This window comes from Ranitomeya variabilis, chromosome 2, assembly GCF_051348905.1.
Source record: "Ranitomeya variabilis isolate aRanVar5 chromosome 2, aRanVar5.hap1, whole genome shotgun sequence".
Lineage (NCBI taxonomy): Eukaryota > Metazoa > Chordata > Amphibia > Anura > Dendrobatidae > Ranitomeya > Ranitomeya variabilis.
The window spans coordinates 1,094,437,839-1,094,456,852 of NC_135233.1; the positions used below are offsets into that span (position 1 = coordinate 1,094,437,839).

Below are 19,014 nucleotides of genomic sequence, written 5' to 3' on the forward strand. Positions count from 1 at the left end.
CTAAAGCAATTGTTACCATCCACCTCTCGTGTCTCCCCTTTTCCTCATAGTTTGTAAGCTTGCGAGCAGCAGGGCCCTCACTCCTCCTGGTATCTATTTTGAACTGTGATTTCTGTTATGCTGTAATGTCTATTGTCTGTACAAGTCCCCTCTATAAGTTGTAAAGCGCTGCGGAATATGTTGGCGCTATATAAATAAAAATTATTATTATTATTATTACCCCAGACTGTTCAGAACAAGTGCAGTATAAAATAAATGGCCCGCAGCCCAGCCGCGAAGGAAGTGGAGCGGGGTCCCATGTGAGGAATTACACATTCCAGCGGAGTCCCTGCCCCCAATAAATATCCCAACACTCTGTGTTATGTAACCGGATCCTTCCCCCAGATAATCACGGCTGACCGTCCACATGAGGAACATGCCGGAGACTCACCCATTATTGTACTGACAGCTGTATACATGGCGGGAGATGGATGGAGATATTGAATTTCCTTATACAATGTATGTGATACAGTGCATTAGACAAGGAATCGGAAGGTGATGAGTTGATGCAGCAACAATCAGTGTGTAGCGCCTGCTGCCGGTTACTGCAGAACAGCTGCTATTCAAAGGAATACTGCAGAATCCGGCCACTATTCATGGAAGAGAGCCGCGTTCACCAGAGTAAATAATAGCTGATCAATGGGGTGCCAGGTGTCAGACCCCCACCGGCCTCATATTGATGACCTATACTGTTGTGAATTCGGTTCTCGGACTCCCTCCTGTGGTCATGAATGGTACTTTGGTTAGTTCTGCTCTTGGACTCCCTCTGGTGGCTTTGAGCGGAACTGCTGGTTACTGAGGTTGGCTTTGTCAGCTGCTCTCGTTTATTGCTTGCTGGCTTCCCTATTTAACTCCACTCAGATCATTACTTGATGCCAGCTGTCAATGTTTCAGTATTGGTTCAGATCTCTCTTGGACTTCTCTGAGGACCTGTCTACTCCAGCAGAAGCTAAGTCTTTGCTAGTTCATTTGTTGTTACTGCTTCCTGAATATATTTCTTAGTACTGCTAATTTCTAGTCCAGCTTGCTATCATGATATTCCCTTGCTAGCTGGAAGCTCTGGGGTGCAGAGTGGCACCTCCACACCGTGAGTCGGTGTGGGGAGTCTTTTTGCTTACTCTGCGTGGTTTTTTGTAGTCTTTTGTGCTGACCGCAAAGTTCCCTTTGCTATCCTCTGACTATTTTAGTGAAGTCTGGCCTCCTTTGCTAAAACCTGTTTCATTCCTGTGTTTGTGACTTTCCTCTTAACTCACAGTCAATATATGTGGGGGGCTGCCTTTATCTTTGGGGAATTTCTCTGAGGCAAGGTTAGGCTTCTATTTCTATCTTTAGGGGTAGTTAGCTCTTAGGCTGTGAAGAGGCGTCTAGGGAGAGTTAGGTACGCTCCACAGCTATTTCTAGTTTGTGTTATAGGAGTAGGGTTTGCGGTCAGCAGAGTTCCCACTTTCCCAGAGCTTGTTCCGATTACTTGTTTACTCATCAGGTCATTCCGGGTGTTCCTAACCACCAGGTCCATAACACTATACTAAAGAAAAGGACCTCAATATAGTGCGACTTAAGTTGTAGATTAAAAATTAAAATCAGAGCTATAAATTACACAATGGGATTGTCACATAGTTACTGCAGTAATCATCGCAATGTGACACTGGGCTGCTCACAAATACACCGGCATGTAAACGTCTGGGCACCCCTGGCCAAAATTACTATTGTCAAGTTGAAGATGAAATTATCTCTAAAAGGGGTAAAGTTATAGATGACACAATAACTTTGTATTTTAGGCAAATATATATATATATATATATATATATATATATATATATATATATATATATATATATATATATATATATATATTCATCTTTTAAAATTTAAAAATTACAAAAAGGTAAATAGGCCCATGCAAAAGTTTGGGCACCCTGCATGGTTAGTAACTAGTAACACCCATTTTCAATGTCTTACAGTTTGATTGATTTTCGTCCATTCTTCCTTGGAGAATTCCTCCAGTTCTGTGAGATTCCCGAGTCGTCTTGCATCCTCTTCTATTTTGGGGTCTAGATACAGATTTTCAATGATGCTCAGATCAGGGGACTGTGAGGGCCATTGTAAAACCTTCCGCTTGCGCCTTTTGTGGATTGTGACGTGTGTTTAGGATCATTATCCATTAGTAGAAACCATCCTCTTCCTCTTTTCACCTTCAGCTTTTTTACAGGTGGGTTACGTTTCATCAAGAATTTATTGAAATTTCATTGAATCCATTCTTCCTTCTGTCCGTGAAATGTTCCCAGTGCCATTGGCTGCACCACATCCCCAAAGCATGATTGATCCACCCCCATGCTTACTGGTTGGCGAGATGTTCTTTTCCTGAAATTCTGTGCCCTTTTATCTCCACACATAACTTTGATCATTGTGACCAAACAGTTCTATTTTAACCTCATCGGTCCACAGGACTTGTTTCCAAAATGCATCAGGCTTGTTTAGATGTTCTTTTGCATACTTCTGAGACTGAATTTTATGGTGAGGACGCAGGAGAGTTTTTCTTCTGATGACTCTTCCTTGAAGGCCATATTTGTGCTGGTGTTTCGGAACAGTAGAACAATGAACCCCAACTCCAGGGGTTTTTGATTTGCCTCTCTTGCAATCCTACGTGTAGCTCTCACTGAAATTTTGCTTGATCTTCCAGACCTTATCTTGACCTCCACTGTTCCTGGTAACTGCCATTTCTTAATTAAATTTTTAACTGAAGAAAGGGCAACTTGGAAACACATCGATTTTTATTCCACCATAAACAAGCCAATCACCAGATGAATATGCATCATTTTGCTCGTTGTCTGCATTATTGCCAACAACTTTATGAAATCTTGTCTATGCAGCTTGGATTTATAAATGGATGCTACATACACAGTGTGTGACACAAACGCTGAATGTTACACACACATATGTATGCACAGAGCACATACATATCCATGTATACAGAGCACATACATAGATATACAGTGGGTAAGGAAAGTATTCAGACCCCTTCAAATTTTTCACTCTTTGTTTCATTGAAGCCATTTAGTAAATTCAAAAAAGTTCATTTTTCCTCATTAATGTACACTCTGCACCACATCTTGATTAAAAAAAAATAGAAATGTAGAATTTTTTGCAAATTTCTTAAAAAAGAAAAACTGAAATCTCACACGGTCATAAGTCTTCAGCCCCTTTGCTCAGTATTGAGTAGAAGCACCTTTTGAGCTAGTACAGCCATGAGTCTTCTTGGGAATGATGCAACAAGTTTTTTCCCCCTGGATTTGGGGATCCTCAGCTATTCTTCCTTGCAGATCCTCTCCAGTTCCGCCAGGTTGGATGGTGGACAGCCATTTTCAGGTCTCTCCAGAGATGCTCAGTTGGGTTTAGGTCAGGGCTCTGGCTGGGCCAGTGAAGAATGGTCACAGAGTTGTTCTGAAGCCACTCCTTTGTTATTTTAGCCGTGTGCTTAGGGTTATTGTCTTGTTGGAAGGTGAACCTTTGGCCAAGTCTGAGGTCCAGAGCACTCTGGAAGAGGTTTTCATCCAGGATATCTCTGTACTTGGCCACATTCATGTTTCCTTCAATGGCAACCAGTCATCCTGTCTCTGCAGCTGAAAAACACCCCCATAGCATGATGCTGCCACCACCATGTTTCACTGTTGGGATTGTATTGGGCAGGTGATGAGCAGTGCCTGGTTTTCTCCACACATACCGCTTAGAATTATCACCAAAAATGTCTATCTTCGTCTCATCAGACCAGAGAATCTTATTTCTCAAAGCCTGGGAGTCCTTCATGTGTTTTTTTAGCAAACTCTATGCGGCTTTCATATGTCTTGCACTGAGGAGAGGCTTCCTTCGGGTCACTCTGCCATAAAGGCCTGACTGGTGGAGGGTTGCAGTGATAGTTGACTTTGTGTAACTTTCTCCCATCTCCCTACTGCATCTCTGGAGCTCAGCCACAGTGATCTTGGGGTTCTTCTTTACCTCTCTCACCAAGGCTCTTCTCCCATGATTGCTCAGTTTGGCTGGACCGCCAGTTCTAAGAAGACTTCTGGTGGTCCCAAACTTCTTCCATTTAAGGATTATGGAGGCCACTGTGCTCTTAGGAACCTTGAGTACTGCAGAAATTCTTTTGTAACCTTGGCCAGATCTGTGCCTTGCCACAATTCTGTCTCTGAGCTCCTTGGCCAGTTCCTTTGGCCTCATGATTCTCATTTGGTCTGACATGCACTGTGAGCTGTGAGGTCTTAGGGTGGTTTCAGGCCATGTGCACACGTTCAGTATTTTTCGCGTTTTTTTCGCGTTTTTTCGCTATAAAAACGTGATAAAAACGCGAAAAAAACGCTTACATATGCCTCCCATTATTTTCAGTGTATTCCGCATTTTTTGTGCAAATGTAGCCTTTTTTTCCACGAAAAAATCGCATCGCGGAAAAAAAAGCAACATGTTCATTAAAATGCGGAATTGCAGGGGATTCCGCACACCTAGGAGTCCATTGATCTGCTTACTTCCCGCACGGGGCTGTGCACACCATGCGGGAAGTAAGCAGATTATGTGCGTTGGTACCCAGGGTGGAGGAGAGGAGACTCTCCTCCACGGACTGGGCACCATATAATTGGTCCAAAAAAAAAGAATTAAAATAAAAAATAGTCCTATACTCACCTTCGATGTCTTCCCGCCTCTCCACTGCACGCTGTCGCTTCGGTTCCTGTAGCTGGTGTGCGGTGAAGGACCTGCCGATGACGTCGCCGTCTTGTGATTGGTCGAGACCGGTCATGTGACCGCTCACGTGACCGCGACGTCATGGAAGGTCCTGCGCGCACACACCATCTATACGGAACGGACGCCGGTGAGGAGATCAGCTGTCTGCGGGTGAGTATAAGCATTTTTTTTATTATTTTTAAACATTCTATCTTTTACTATAGATGCTGCATAAGCAGCATCTATAGTAAAAAGTTGGTCACACTTGTCAAACGCTATGTTTGACAAGTGTGACCAACCTGTCAGTCAGTTTTCCAAGCGATGCTACAGATCGCTTGGAAAACTTTAGCATTCTGCAAGCTAATTACGCTTGCAGAATGCTAAAAAAAACGTGAAAAAAAACGGAAAAAAACGCAAAAAAAAAAATGCGGATTTCTTGCAGAAAATTTCCGGTTTTCTTCAGGAAATTTCTGCAAGAAATCCGGACGTGTGCACATACCCTCACACTTGCGTTTTTGTCTGCAGCGTTTTTTCCCTATATTTAACATTGAAAACGCATGCGTTTTTTTGTACGCGTTTGGTCGCGTTTTCAAACGCATGCGGTTTTTTTCTGCATGCGTTCATTTTCAAAAATGCTACTTGCAGTATTTTCTTGCGCGTTTTTTTGCCGCGAAAAAACGCATGCGTTTTTCGCGGCAAAAAAATGCATTGCTGTCTATGTAAACGCATGCGTTTTTAAGCACATGCGTTTGTTTGCGTTAAAAACGCATGCGTTTTTATTGGAAAAAAACAGAAAACACACTGAAAAGTCACCCACCATCAAGGTGATAAAGGGATCCAAACCCTAACCCTAACCCTACCCCTAACCTCACCCCTAACCGTTTAATGAACATTTTCTGACAGTCATAGTGCCACGTATTTCAGTGCCACATATTTCAGTGCCACGATATTTCAGTGCCACGTATTTCAGTGCCACGTATTTAAGTGCCACGTATTTCAGTGCCACGATATTTCAGTGCCACATATTTCAGTGCCACGTATTTAAGTGCCTCGATATTTCAGTGCCACATATTTCAGTGCCACGTATTTAGGGTAGGGTTAAGTGTAGGGTTAAATGCGTGGCACTGAAATATCGTGTCATTTACGTGAAATACGTGGCATTTAAATACGTGGCACTTATATTCGTGGCACTTATATTCGTGGCACTTATATACGTGGCACTTAAATACGTGGCACTTATATACGTGGCACTTATATTCATGGCACTTAAATACGTGGCACTTAAATACGTGGCACTTATATACGTGGCACTTATATACGTGGCACTTAAATACGTGGCACTTACGTGGCAATACGTGGCACTTATATACGTGGCCACTGAAATATCGTGGCACTTATATACGTTTATACATATATAAACGTATTTCAGTGCCACACATTTCAGGTTAGGGTTAGGGGTAGGGTTATGGGTAGGGTTAGGGTTAGGGGTAGGGTTAGGGTTAGGGTTAGGGGTAGGGTTAGGGTTTTTTTTTTTTTTCTTGTTTTCTTGTGGTTTTCTATAATAACGCATGTGTCTAAAAAACGCATGCGTTTTACCGCGTTTACATGCGTTTTTTCACACATGCGTTTTTTTAAAAAACGCATGCAGATAAAAACGCAAGTGTGAAACCAGCCTTATATAGACGGGTGTGCGCCTTTCCAAATCAAGTCCTATCAGTTTAATTACACACAGCTGGACTCCAATGATGGAGTAGAACCATCTCAAGGAGGATCACAAGGAAATGGACGGCATCTGACTTACATATGAGTGTCTGAGCAACGGGGCTGAATACTTATGTGATATTTCAGTTTTTCTTTTTTAATAAATTTGCAAAAATTTCTACATTTCTGTTTTTTTCAGTCAAGATGGGGTGCAGAGTGCACATTAATGAGAAAAAAAAATAAACGTTTTTGAATTTACCAAATTGCTGCAATGAAACAAAGAGTGAAAAATTTAGAGGGGTCTGAATACTTTCCGTACCTACTATATATATACACAGAACATACACATAAATGTATACACACTATAACTATTGTCAGTTTAGCTCCTGTTATAAATGTTTCTGGCACTCAAGGGAGTTGGAGCCCTGAGCAATTGCCGAGGTTTGGACCCCTAAAGCCGCCCCGGACTGGAGAAAACCTCTTATATATCACACATCAAGTGTTGTTAAAAATGTCACCAAGGATGATATATTGTGTTTATAGTAATTGTTTTAGTTTTCTTTTTTAGGTGAAACTGGCCAAAGAGGACTGAAGGGCGAGAAAGGAGACAGAGGAGAACTAGGTGAGAGACTGACGATGAGCGTCCCGTGTTTCAGTTATTAATGACTATTAAATGGTTAAAACATGGCGGACCACACAACTGAAAGGTAAATAACAGGAAATATCTACATGTGAAAAAAAAACAAAACAAATATGTCTCCATACTGAGATCCCAAGATCAGAGGAAATATAAGGTACCTAGAGAAATCAATAAGTATCCACAAGGGCTGATACTCTACACAAGCAGGACCCTGTCCAAAAGAGCTGACCCTCTACAGGAGAGTGTAATGTTTTGGGGCAGTGCGGTCCCGCACCCATTTGCTGCAGCATCAGAGAAGTCCAGCGAGCAGGTGTAAGAGGATGTAATATGGAGCAGTGACCACCAGTGGTAAATTTGGTGAAGCTTGGGATGATGGAGGACATACAGGACGGTGCACAATTGTGCTCTGTAGATTAGTAGGAGAATCATGAATATTACTCTACAGTAGACCGGTAACCGGAGAGCAGCGGCGTCAGTACAATTAATTAACACGCACGCTATTTGCTAAGTTTAGGTCATGTTAGTCTTACAGATTCATCTGGCTCACTCGTGTCCTTGATATCTGCAGTGAACCTAGAGCGAAACGCGTGCATAACTTTAGCCTAAGTCATGTAATCGGATCCAGTAACAGGAGAGAGGTCACATCCCCTGTGAACGCGTTTCGCAGCCGCCATCCTGATATTATTGTTTCATCCGTGAACAGAACCTCATTGTGTTGAGAGCGCCTCGCAGGAGAAAAACAGACACTTTCCCTAACGGAAGACAGCACAGGAGCGAAAAATGTGCATCTGTTTTCTCCTCACGAATGTCTCGTCTCCTGGAGCTTTTCTGGGCAGGCGTGCTAGGATGGACGGGACTTGTCTGCACAGTTTTGGTCCAGGGCCGACAAAGCACATGTCCATATCAGTCACTGACTCTCATCCCGGTGGCGATGAAATTGGCGCCATGTGTGACATCACATGTATCAGTTTATTTGGCGGTTGCCATACTTCTCCGTAGACGAGTGACTTTAGTTGGCATTCTCCACCAGTTTTGGTTGGCTATACTTGGATTTTTTGCAGTCTCTCACCTTAAAAAATGCCTTTCAGCCTTCACCCCTATAAAACACCCACTAGCGGTTTACCTGTTACTGGTACGGTGCTTGTGACAATAACTTTTAATCCATTTGAAAATGAGGGGTCTTCAGTGCGCCCATGGTGGGGCTGTGAGCCAGGTGCACCATTTTGCCAAGTGCAAATTAATGGGGCGTAACGGTGCACCTAGCTCATGGCCACTCCATTGGTGCCGCGAAGACTCTGTATTTGTATATGGATTCAGTTATTTTTACAAGTTTTGCACCAGTGACAGGTTTTTATAAGGGTGAAGTCCCCTATATCCCTGTATTTTGGGTGTGACAGACTCCCGTTAAGACTTGGAGGTATCTATGGAATGGGACCCAACTGGTGCGGTGAGAGACATGTCAAGCATGACCGTTGACAGTCTACCACTTCCCACCATAAAAATAATATATTCCCTGGGCAACACAAGTCAAGTGGTCTATACAAGAGTTTACTGCTCGCCTTTAGCCTTCTGTCATCATCCCCATGGCCATACATTGGGGTCAGTGGGGTGCAACTCCAGCCCCTTCTGATGGTGTTTCCACAGAAAGCTTGGCGCTTGTGACCTCCAAAGGTCTTTAATAGTAAAGGAGCATTCCTATCAGGGATATGCCATTACTTTATTATCAGTGGTGCTTCGACCTTTGGGGCCCCCACTAATCATAAGACTAGATGGGCCACATAAAGAGGAAGTTTCAGAGCCCACACCACGTGTCCATGGGCTATGCCTGGTATTGCACATTATTGTGTCTTAGGCAGGGCTACAATACCACACGCAAGCTATGGACAGCTGTGCTGCTGTTTTTTTTAAAGTAAGCTTTGTTTTCTAATCCTGTACGACCCCTTTAAAGTAAATCTTTACCTTTAAACACTTTATCATTTCCAAACATTCAGAGCTGATGAATTTCTCAATATAAATTTATAGTGGTTAGAAATGATTGTTTGTTATATACAAAGCTCCAAATCATCTGAATAGAAAGTTACTGGATACAATTACGGCTTCCAGATGCCGCCACAAGGGGGAGCTCAGGAGCTTACTGCATACAGAGCTCTCTGTACAGTGTGCAGTAAGCGTCCTCTAGCTGTTTGGTGAGTTTCTGAGATAGAGATTTTCACTAGTGAGATTTAGATTGTTGATGTATTTAGCTCATGATTTATTGTCCAGATTGGACAAAACTATGACAAACCCTCAGCCGTGAGAAGTAAAATATTGTGAGATATTGAACTTTGTTTCTTCATGACTGGCTATAATTTATTCCAGCATCTCTCCTCCTCTGCCCAATAACATCTAAAATTGAAAGTGAAACAACTATGCAGTAGGTTGTAATATAAAGTATCCTCCCGTTTTGTGCCTACAGCACTTATGCAGACTTATGTGCCTCCAATGGAACAGACATTGAACTGTGTAATCCGCAGTTATATTTCTTACAATCGGTCCACTGCTTCTTACTAATCTACCAAATGTTAGGAAAAATTAGGGGAGGAACAAAATGAAGTCTGTCTGAAGGATCAGACTACACAGAGATTGTAGACTGTTGTCATGGAGACGTATGGCTCTGCACTGGAGCTGGAGATAAAAAGTAGGAAGCTCCCTGTCTCCCGGCACCCCCCTGACTCCCTTTCTCCCTACCTCCCCTGACTTCCTGCATCCATGCCCGCCACAACTCCCTGTCCCTCAGCCAACTTGCCTCCCTGTCTCCCTCCCCTGACTCCCTTTCTCCTGGCCAGCACTGATTCCCTGTCCCCCCAACTCTCCTCCCTCAACTCCCTATATCTCATGCCTCCCCATCTACCGGTCTTCCACCTGAAATCCCTGTTTCTCGACCTGTATCTCTCCCCATCTCCCTGCCAACCCTACCTTCTTATCTCTGTCCCTTGACTCCTTGTCTTCCAGTTGCCACCGACTCCCTGTCTCCTTCCCCCAACTCCCTGTCTCTCTCCCATGGCTCCCTATGTCCTGGGCCTCCCTAACTCCCTGTTTCCTACCCCAACTGCCTGTCTGTCAGCCTTCCTAGCATCCTGTCTCTCCCGAACTATCTGCTACCTCTAGCTTCCTATCTCCTTTCCTTGACTCCCTGTCTCTTGACTGACCTTGGCTCTCTTTCTCCCTTCCTTGATTGCTACTCTTCAGGCTGACGTTGGTTCCCTATCTCTCTCTTTTGACTGCTTCTCTTCCAGCTGACGTTGGCTCCCTATCTCCCTCTCTTGACTGCTTATTTTCCGGCTGACATTAGCTCCCTTTCTCCCTCTCGACTGCTTGTCTCCCGGCTGATGTTGGCTCCCTATCTCCTTCCCTTGACTCCCAGTCTCTCTACTGACCTTGGCTATCTTTCTCCCTCCCTTGACTGCTACTCTTCAGGCTGACATTGGCTCCCTATCTCCCTCTCTTGACTGCTTCTCTTCCGGCTGACATTGGCTCCATTTCTCCCTCTCGACTGCTTGTCTCCCAGCTCACGTTGGCTCCCTATCTCCTTCCCTTAACTCCCAGTCTCTCGAATGACCTTGGCTCTCTTTCTCCCTCTCTTGACTGCTTCTCTACCGGCTGACATTGGCTCCCTTTCTCCCTGCCTTGACTGCTTGTCTCCCAGCTGACGTTGGCTCCCTATCACCCTCCCTTGACTACATGTCTCCCAGCTGACATTGGGTCCCTATCTCCCTCTACTGCTTGTCTCCCATCTGATGTTGGCTCCCTATCTCCCTTCCTTGACTGCTTGTCTCCCAGCTGATGGCTCCCTATCTCCCACCCTTGACTGTTTGTCTCCCGGCTGACGTTGGCTCCCTATCTCCCTCCCTTGTCTGCTTGTTTCCTGGCTAACGTTAGCTCTCTTGACTGCTTGTCTCCCGGCTGACGTTGGCTCCCTATCTCCCACCCTTGACTGCTTGTCTCCTGGCTGACGTTGGCTCCCTATCTCCCTCCCTTGTCTGCTTGTCTCCCGGCTGACGTTGGCTCCCTTTCTCCCTCCCTTGACTCCTTGTCTCCCAGCTGATGTTGGCTCCCTATCTCCCACCCTTGACTGCTTGTCTCCTGGCCGACGTTGGCTCCCTATCTCCCTCCCTTGTCTGCTTGTCTCCTTGCTGATGTTGGCTCCCTATCTCCCTCTTGACTCCTTGTCTCCCAGATGACGTTGGCTCCCATTCTTCCTCGCTGGACTGCTTGTCTTCTGTCTGCCATTGGCTCCCTATCTCCTTCCCTTAACTCCCAGTCTCTCGAATGACCTTGGCTCTCTTTCTCCCTCCCCTGACTGCTTCTCTTCCGGCTGACATTGGCTCCCTTTCTCCCTGCCTTGACTGCTTGTCTCCCAGCTGACGTTGGCTCCCTATCACCCTCCCTTGACTACATGTCTCTCAGCTGACATTGGCTCCCTATCTCCCTCTACTGCTTGTCTCCCATCTGATGTTGGCTCCCTTGTTGTGAATTCCGCTCTTGGGCTCCCTCCGGTGGTTGTGAGTAGCACTTTTGTGAGTTCTGCTCTTGGGCTCCCTCCTGTGGTTTTGAGTGGTATAGCTGCTTCTTGGATTTAGCATTAGCAGCTGCTTCCACTGATCGTCTTTCTGGCTCGGCTATTTTAGTCTGGCCTTTGCCCTCAATCAATGCCAGTTGTCAATTGTTCCTGCTTGGAGCCACTGCTCTTTTGGATTTCCCTGACACTCTGTCCAGTTCAGCAAAGATAAGTCTTTGCTTGTCCTTTTGCAGTCCATTTGTTGTGGACTTTATTGTTCAGCACATTCTATGTTTTGCTCATTTGTCCAGCTTATCAGTATGGATCTATTTAGCTAAGCTGGAAGCTCTGGGCTGCAGATTTTGCCCTCCACACCTTTAGTCAGGTGTGGAGATTTTTGCATATCTCTGTGGTGGACTTTTTCTAGTTTTTATTACTGACCGCACAGTGTTCTTTCCTTACTATGTATATAGCTAGAAGTGGCCTCCTTTGCTAAATCTTGTTTCATACTACGTATGTCATTTCCTTCTCCTCTCACAGTCATTTGTGGGGGGCTATCCTATCCTTTGGGGATTTTCTCTGAGGCAAGATAGCTTTCCTGTTTCTAGATAGTTTTCCTGTTTCTACCTTTAGGGGTAGCTAGTTCTCCGGCTGTGACGAGGTGTCCAGGGAGTGACAGGAACATCCCACGGCTACTTCTAGTGTTGTGTTAAGATCAGGAACTGCGGTCTGTATAGTTACCACCTGCTCAGAGCTAGTCGCATGTCGCTCCTAAATTACCAGTCCATAACAGTACAACTGGCCAAAAATGAGTTGAATGCATCTCAAAAGAAGGAAAAGAAAAAGAGTTCTGAGCCATTTTTTTTTCTTTAGTCTGTTTTGTCTTTTTCCTTCCTCTTAATCTCTGGGTGGATTTGGGCACGGACATGGATGTTCAGGGTCTGTTTTCTCGTGTGGATCAGCTTGCTGCAAGAGTTCAGAGTATCCAAGATTATGTTGTTCAGACTCCAGCCTTAGAGCCTAGAATTCCTACTCCAGATTTGTTTTACAGGGATAGATCTAAGTTTTTGAACTTTAAAAATAACTGCAAATTGTTTTTTGCTCTGAAACCCAGTTCCTCTGGTGACCCCACTCAGCAAGTTAAAATAGTTATTTCTCTGCTGCGTGGTGACCCTCAGGACTGGGCATTCTCCCTTGAGTCAGGGGATCCGGCATTGCTTAATGTAGATGCATTTTTTCAATCGCTCGGATTATTGTATGACGAACCTAACTCTGTGGATCATGCAGAAAAAACCTTGTTGGCTCTGTGCCAGGGTCAGGAAGCGGCAGAATTATACTGCCAGAAATTTAGAAAATGGTCTGTGCTCACTAAATGGAATGAGGACGCTCTGGCAGCAATTTTCAGAAAGGGTCTTTCTGAAGCCCTTAAAGATGTCATGGTGGGGTTCCCCACGCCTGTTGGTCTGAGCGAATCTATGTCTCTAGCCATTCAGATCGATCGGCGCCTGCGCGAGCGCAATGTGGTGCACCATATGGCAGCATCCTCTGAGCGGAGTCCTGAGCCTATGCAATGTGATGGGATTCTGACTAGAGTGGAACAGAGGGGATACAGATGTCAGAATGGGCTGTGTTTTTACTGTGGCGATTCAGCTCATACTATCTCTGATTGCCCTAAGCGTATTAATCTGTTACCATTAGTACTGTACAGCCTAAGTTTCTCCTGTCTGTGACCCTGCTCATTGTCATCTTTCTCTGTCATGGTAATTGTGGATTCAGGTGCTGCCCTGAACTTAATGGACTTAGAATTTGCCAGGTGCTGTGGTTTTTCTTTGCAACCTTTGCAGAGCCCTATTCCTTTGAGGGGTATTGATGCTACACTGTTGGCCAAGAATAAACCTCAGTATTGGACTCAGTTGACTATGTGCATGGCTCCAGCACATCAGGAAGATTGTCGTTTTCTGGTGTTGCATAATTTACATGATGTTGTTGTACTGGGTTTTCCATGGTTACAAGTACACAATCCAGTGTTGGATTGGAAATCGATGTCTGTGACTAGTTGGGGTTTTCAAGGGGTACATAGTGACGTTCCTTTAATGTCAATTTCCTCTTCCCCCTCTTCTGATGTTCCTGAATTTTTGTCAGATTTCCAGGATGTATTCAATGAGCCCAAGTCCAGTTCCCTTCCTCCACATAGGGACTGTGATTGTGCTATTGACTTGATTCCAGGCTCTAAGTTCCCTAAGGGCCGACTTTTCAACCTGTCTGTGCCAGAACATACCGCTATGCGGAGCTATGTTAAGGAGTCCTTGGAGAAGGGGCATATTCGGCCGTCTTCGTCACCATTGGGAGCGGGATTCTTTTTTGTTGCCAAGAAGGATGGCTCCTTGAGACCCTGTATTGATTATCGCCTTCTTAATAAGATAACGGTCAAATTCCAATACCCTTTACCTTTGCTCTCTGATTTGTTTGCTCGGATTAAGGGGGCTAGTTGGTTTACCAAGATTGAACTTCGAGGGGCATATAATCTTGTTCGTATTAAACAGGGTGACGAATGGAAAACTGCATTTAATACGCCCGAAGGCCATTTTGAATACCTGGTGATGCCTTTCGGGCTTTCTAATGCTCCTTCTGTATTTCAGTCCTTCATGCATGACATTTTCCGCAATTATCTTGATAAATTCTTGATTGTGCATTTGGATGATATTTTGATTTTTTCCAATGATTGGGAGTCTCATGTGAAGCAGGTCAGGATGGTATTCCAGATCCTACGTGATAATGCTCTATTTGTGAAGGGGTCTAAGTGCCTATTTGGAGTTCAGAAGGTCTCTTTTTGGGGGTTTATGTTTTCTCCTTCGTCTATAGAAATGGATCCTGTTAAGGTCCAAGCCATTCATGACTGGATTCAACCCACATCTGTGAAGAGCCTTCAGAAATTTTTGGGCTTTGCTAATTTTTATCGCCGTTTCATTGCCAACTTCTCTAGTGTGGTTAAGCCCCTGACCGATTTGACGAAGAAAGGCGCTGATGTGACAAATTGGTCCTCTGAGGCTGTTGAGGCCTTTCAGGAGCTTAAGCGCCGATTTACTTCTGCCCCTGTCTTGCGTCAGCCGGATGTGTCTCTTCCTTTTCAGGTTGAGGTTGACGCTTCTGAGATTGGGGCAGGGGCCGTTTTGTCTCAGAGGAATTCTGATGGTTCCTTGATGAAACCATGTGCCTTCTTTTCCCGAAAGTTTTCGCCTGCGGAACGCAATTATGATGTCGGCAATCGGGAGTTGTTGGCTATGAAGTGGGCATTTGAGGAGTGGCGACATTGGCTTGAGGGGGCCAAGCACCGTATTGTGGTCTTGACCGATCATAAGAATCTGATTTACCTCGAGTCGGCCAAGCGGCTGAACCCTAGACAGGCTCGATGGTCCCTGTTTTTCTCCCGTTTCGATTTTGTGGTTTCATATCTTCCGGGATCTAAGAATGTTAAAGCAGATGCCCTCTCTAGGAGTTTTTTGCCTGATTCTCCTGGAGTTCTTGAGCCGGTTGGCATTCTTAGGGAAGGGGTGATTCTTTCTGCCATCTCCCCTGATTTACGGCGGGTGCTTCAGGAATTTCAGGCTGATAAACCTGACCGCTGTCCTGTGGGGAAGCTGTTTGTTCCTGATAGATGGACAAGTAAGGTAATTTCTGAGGTCCATTGTTCGGTGTTGGCCGGTCATCCTGGGATTTTTGGTACCAGAGATTTGGTGGCTAGGTCCTTTTGGTGGCCTTCCTTGTCGCGGGATGTGCGTTCTTTTGTGCAGTCCTGTGGGACTTGTGCCCGGGCTAAGCCTTGCTGTTCCCGCGCTAGTGGGTTGCTTTTGCCTTTGCCTGTCCCTGAGAGGCCCTGGACGCATATTTCCATGGATTTTATTTTGCATCTTCCTGTGTCCCAGAGGATGTCTGTTATCTGGGTGGTTTGTGACCGGTTCTCTAAAATGGTCCATTTGGTACCTTTGCTAAATTGCCTTCCTCCTCTGATTTGGTTCCATTGTTTTTTCAGCATGTGGTTCGTTTGCATGGCATTCCGGAAAATATTGTGTCTGACAGAGGTTCCCAGTTTGTTTCCAGGTTTTGGCGGGCCTTTTGTGCTAGGATGGGCATTAATTTGTCTTTTTCTTCAGCGTTCCATCCTCAGACAAATGGCCAAACTGAGCGAACTAATCAAACCTTGGAAACCTATTTGAGATGCTTTGTGTCTGCTGATCAGGATGATTGGGTGGCTTTCTTGCCGTTGGCTGAGTTTGCCCTTAATAATCGGGCCAGTTCGGCTACTTTGGTTTCGCCTTTTTTTTTGTAATTTTGGTTTCCATCCTCGTTTTTCTTCAGGGCAGGTTGAGCCTTCTGATTGTCCTGGTGTAGATTCTGTGATGGACAGGTTACAGCAGATTTGGACTCATGTGGTAGACAATTTGACGTTGTCTCAGGAAAAGGCTCAGCGTTTTGCTAACCGCCGTCGGTGTGTTGGTCCTCGGCTTCGTGTGGGGGATTTAGTCTGGTTATCTTCTCGTCATGTGGTATTTTCCGAAATACTGCCTGTACCACGTGCCACGCCAGAGAGGCAACGGGAGATTAGGGAGGTTAATAAGTGGCTCAAGAATTGGTGTAGGAAGGAGGGGTTTGGGTTCCTGCAGAACTGGGCCGACTTCTCAGTTGGCTACAGGCTCTACGCTAGGGACGGGCTGCACCTCAATGGGGAAGGTGCAGCTGTGCTGGGGGAGAAAATGGCTAGAAGGTTGGAGGAGTGTTTAAACTAGGGATTGGGGTCGGAGGGTATTCATTTTATTGGAGGGGAAGATAGTGCAGATAGAGACCTGGGCACAAATAAGGAAGTTGGGGGTGGCGGTGGCATGGGGGGTGGGGTTAGAACAGTTAGTAATTTAATAAAGAATAGAGGTACAGAGAGGAACATCAAGTGCATGTATACTAATGCCAGAAGCCTCGCCAACAAAATGGACGAATTAGAATTAATGTTGTTGGAGCATAATTATGACATGGTGGGGATATCTGAAACATGGCTGGATGAGAGCCATGACTGGGCTGTTAACTTGGAGGGCTATAGCCTTTTCAGAAATGACCGTACAGATAAGCGAGGGGGTGGGGTGTGTCTGTATGTAAAATCGACCTTAAAACCCATCCTGCGTGATAATATAGGTGAATCTAATGAAAATGTAGAGTCCCTGTGGGTGGAGATAAGGGGAGGGGGAAAAAATAATAAATTACTGATAGGGGTTTGTTATAAATCTCCAAAAATAATGGAAGCAATGGAGAATATCCTCGTAAAGCAAATAGATGAAGCTGCGACTCAAGGAGAAGTCATTATTATGGGGGACTTCAACTACCCTGAAATAGATTGGGGAACAGAAACCTGCAGTTCCAGTAAAGGTAGTTGGTTTTTGACAACTATGAGAGACAATTACCTTTCACAACTGGTTCAGGACCCAACAAGGAGGGGGGCACTGCTAGACCTAATATTAACCAACAGGCCAGACCGCATATCAAATATAAGGGTTGGGGGTCACTTGGGGAATAGTGATCACAAAATAATAAGTTTTCAGGTCTCCTTTAATAAGATGTGTAGTAGAGGGGTGACAAGGACACTAAACTTCAGGAGGGCAAATTTCCAACGGATGAGAGAGGATCTTGGTGCAATTAACTGGGACGATATCCTGAAACATAAAAGTACACAAAGAAAATGGGAGACGTTTATTAGCATCCTGGATAGGACCTGTGCACAGTATATACCGTATGGGAATAAACATACTAGAAATAGGAGGAAACCAATATGGCTAAATAGAGCTGTAAGGGGCGCAATAAGGGACAAAAAGAAAGCATTTAGAGAATTAAAGGAAGTAGGTAGTGAGGAGGCATTAAATAAATACAGAAAATTAAATAAATTCTGTAAAAAGCAAATCAAGGCAGCAAAGATTGAGACAGAGAGACTCATTGCCAGAGAGAGCAAAAATAATCCCAAAATATTCTTTAACTATATAAATAGTAAGAAACTAAAAAATGACAGTGTTGGCCCCCTTAAAAATAGTCTGGGTGAAATGGTGGATGAGGATGAGGAAAAAGCCAATATGCTAAATGACTTTTTTTCATCAGTATTTACAAAAGAAAATCCCATGGCGACAATATGACTAGTGATAAAAATTCCCAATTAAATGTCACCTGCTTAACCCAGCAGGAAGTACAGCGGCGTCTAAAAATCACTAACATTGACAAATCTCCGGGCCCATATGGGATACACCCCCGAGTACTGCAGGAACTAAGTACAGTCATTGATAGACCATTATTTTTAATCTTTAAAGAGTCCATAATAACAGGGTCTGTACCACAGGACTGGCGTATAGCAAATGTGGTGCCAATATTCAAAAAGGGGACAAAAACTGAACTCGGTAATTATAGGCCAGTAAGTTTAACCTCTACTGTGGGTAAAATCCTGGAGGGCATTCTAAGGGATGCTATGCTGGAATATCTGAAGAGGAATAACCTCATGACCCAGTATCAGCACGGGTTTACTAGGGACCGTTCATGTCAGACTAATTTGATCAGCTTCTATGAAGAGGTAAGTTCCGGACTGGACCAAGGGAACCCAGTAGATGTAGTGTATATGGACTTTTCAAAAGCTTTTGATACGGCGCCACACAAAAGGTTGTTACCTAAAATGAGAATAATGGGGATAGGGGAAAATATGTGTAAGTGGGTTAAGAGCTGGCTCAGGGATAGGAAACAAAGGGTGGTTATTAATGGAGCACACTCGGACTGGGTCGCAGTTAGCAGTGGGGTACCACAGGGGTCAGTATTAGACCCTCTTCTTTTTAACATATTTATTAATGACCTTGTAGGGGGCATTCAGAGTAGAATTTCAATATTTGCAGATGACACTAAACTCTGCAGGGTAATCAATACAGAGGAGGACAATTTTATATTACAGGATGATTTATGTAACCTAGAAGCTTGGGCTGATAAATTGCAAATGAGCTTTAATGGGGATAAATGTAAGGTCATGCACTTGGGTAGAAGTAATAAGATGTATAACTATGTGCTTAATTCTAAAACTCTGGGCAAAACCGTCAATGAAAAAGACCTGGGTGTATGGGTGGATGACAAACTCATATTCAGTGGCCAGTGTCAGGCAGCTGCTACAAAGGCAAATAAAATAATGGGATGCATTAAAAGAGGCATAGATGCTCAAGAGGAGAACATAATTTTACCTCTATACAAGTCACTAGTTCGACCACACTTAGAATACTGTGCACAGTTCTGGTCTCCGGTGTATAAGAAAGACATAGCTGAACTGGAGCGGGTGCAGAGAAGAGCGACCAAGGTTATTAGAGGACTGGGGGGTCTGCAATAC

The 19,014-nt window shown here is 44.5% G+C and overlaps 1 protein-coding gene across 1 annotated transcript in view; it reads left to right on the forward strand.

The window, feature by feature from the left end:
* Positions 1-19,014, forward strand: part of SCARA5 (scavenger receptor class A member 5) — a 323,038-nt gene that overhangs the window by 265,668 nt on the left and 38,356 nt on the right. The window contains exon 7 of the mRNA XM_077291789.1: positions 7,019-7,072. Within this exon, the coding sequence (XP_077147904.1) occupies positions 7,019-7,072 (54 nt within the window). The remainder of the gene's footprint in view (positions 1-7,018; positions 7,073-19,014) is intronic.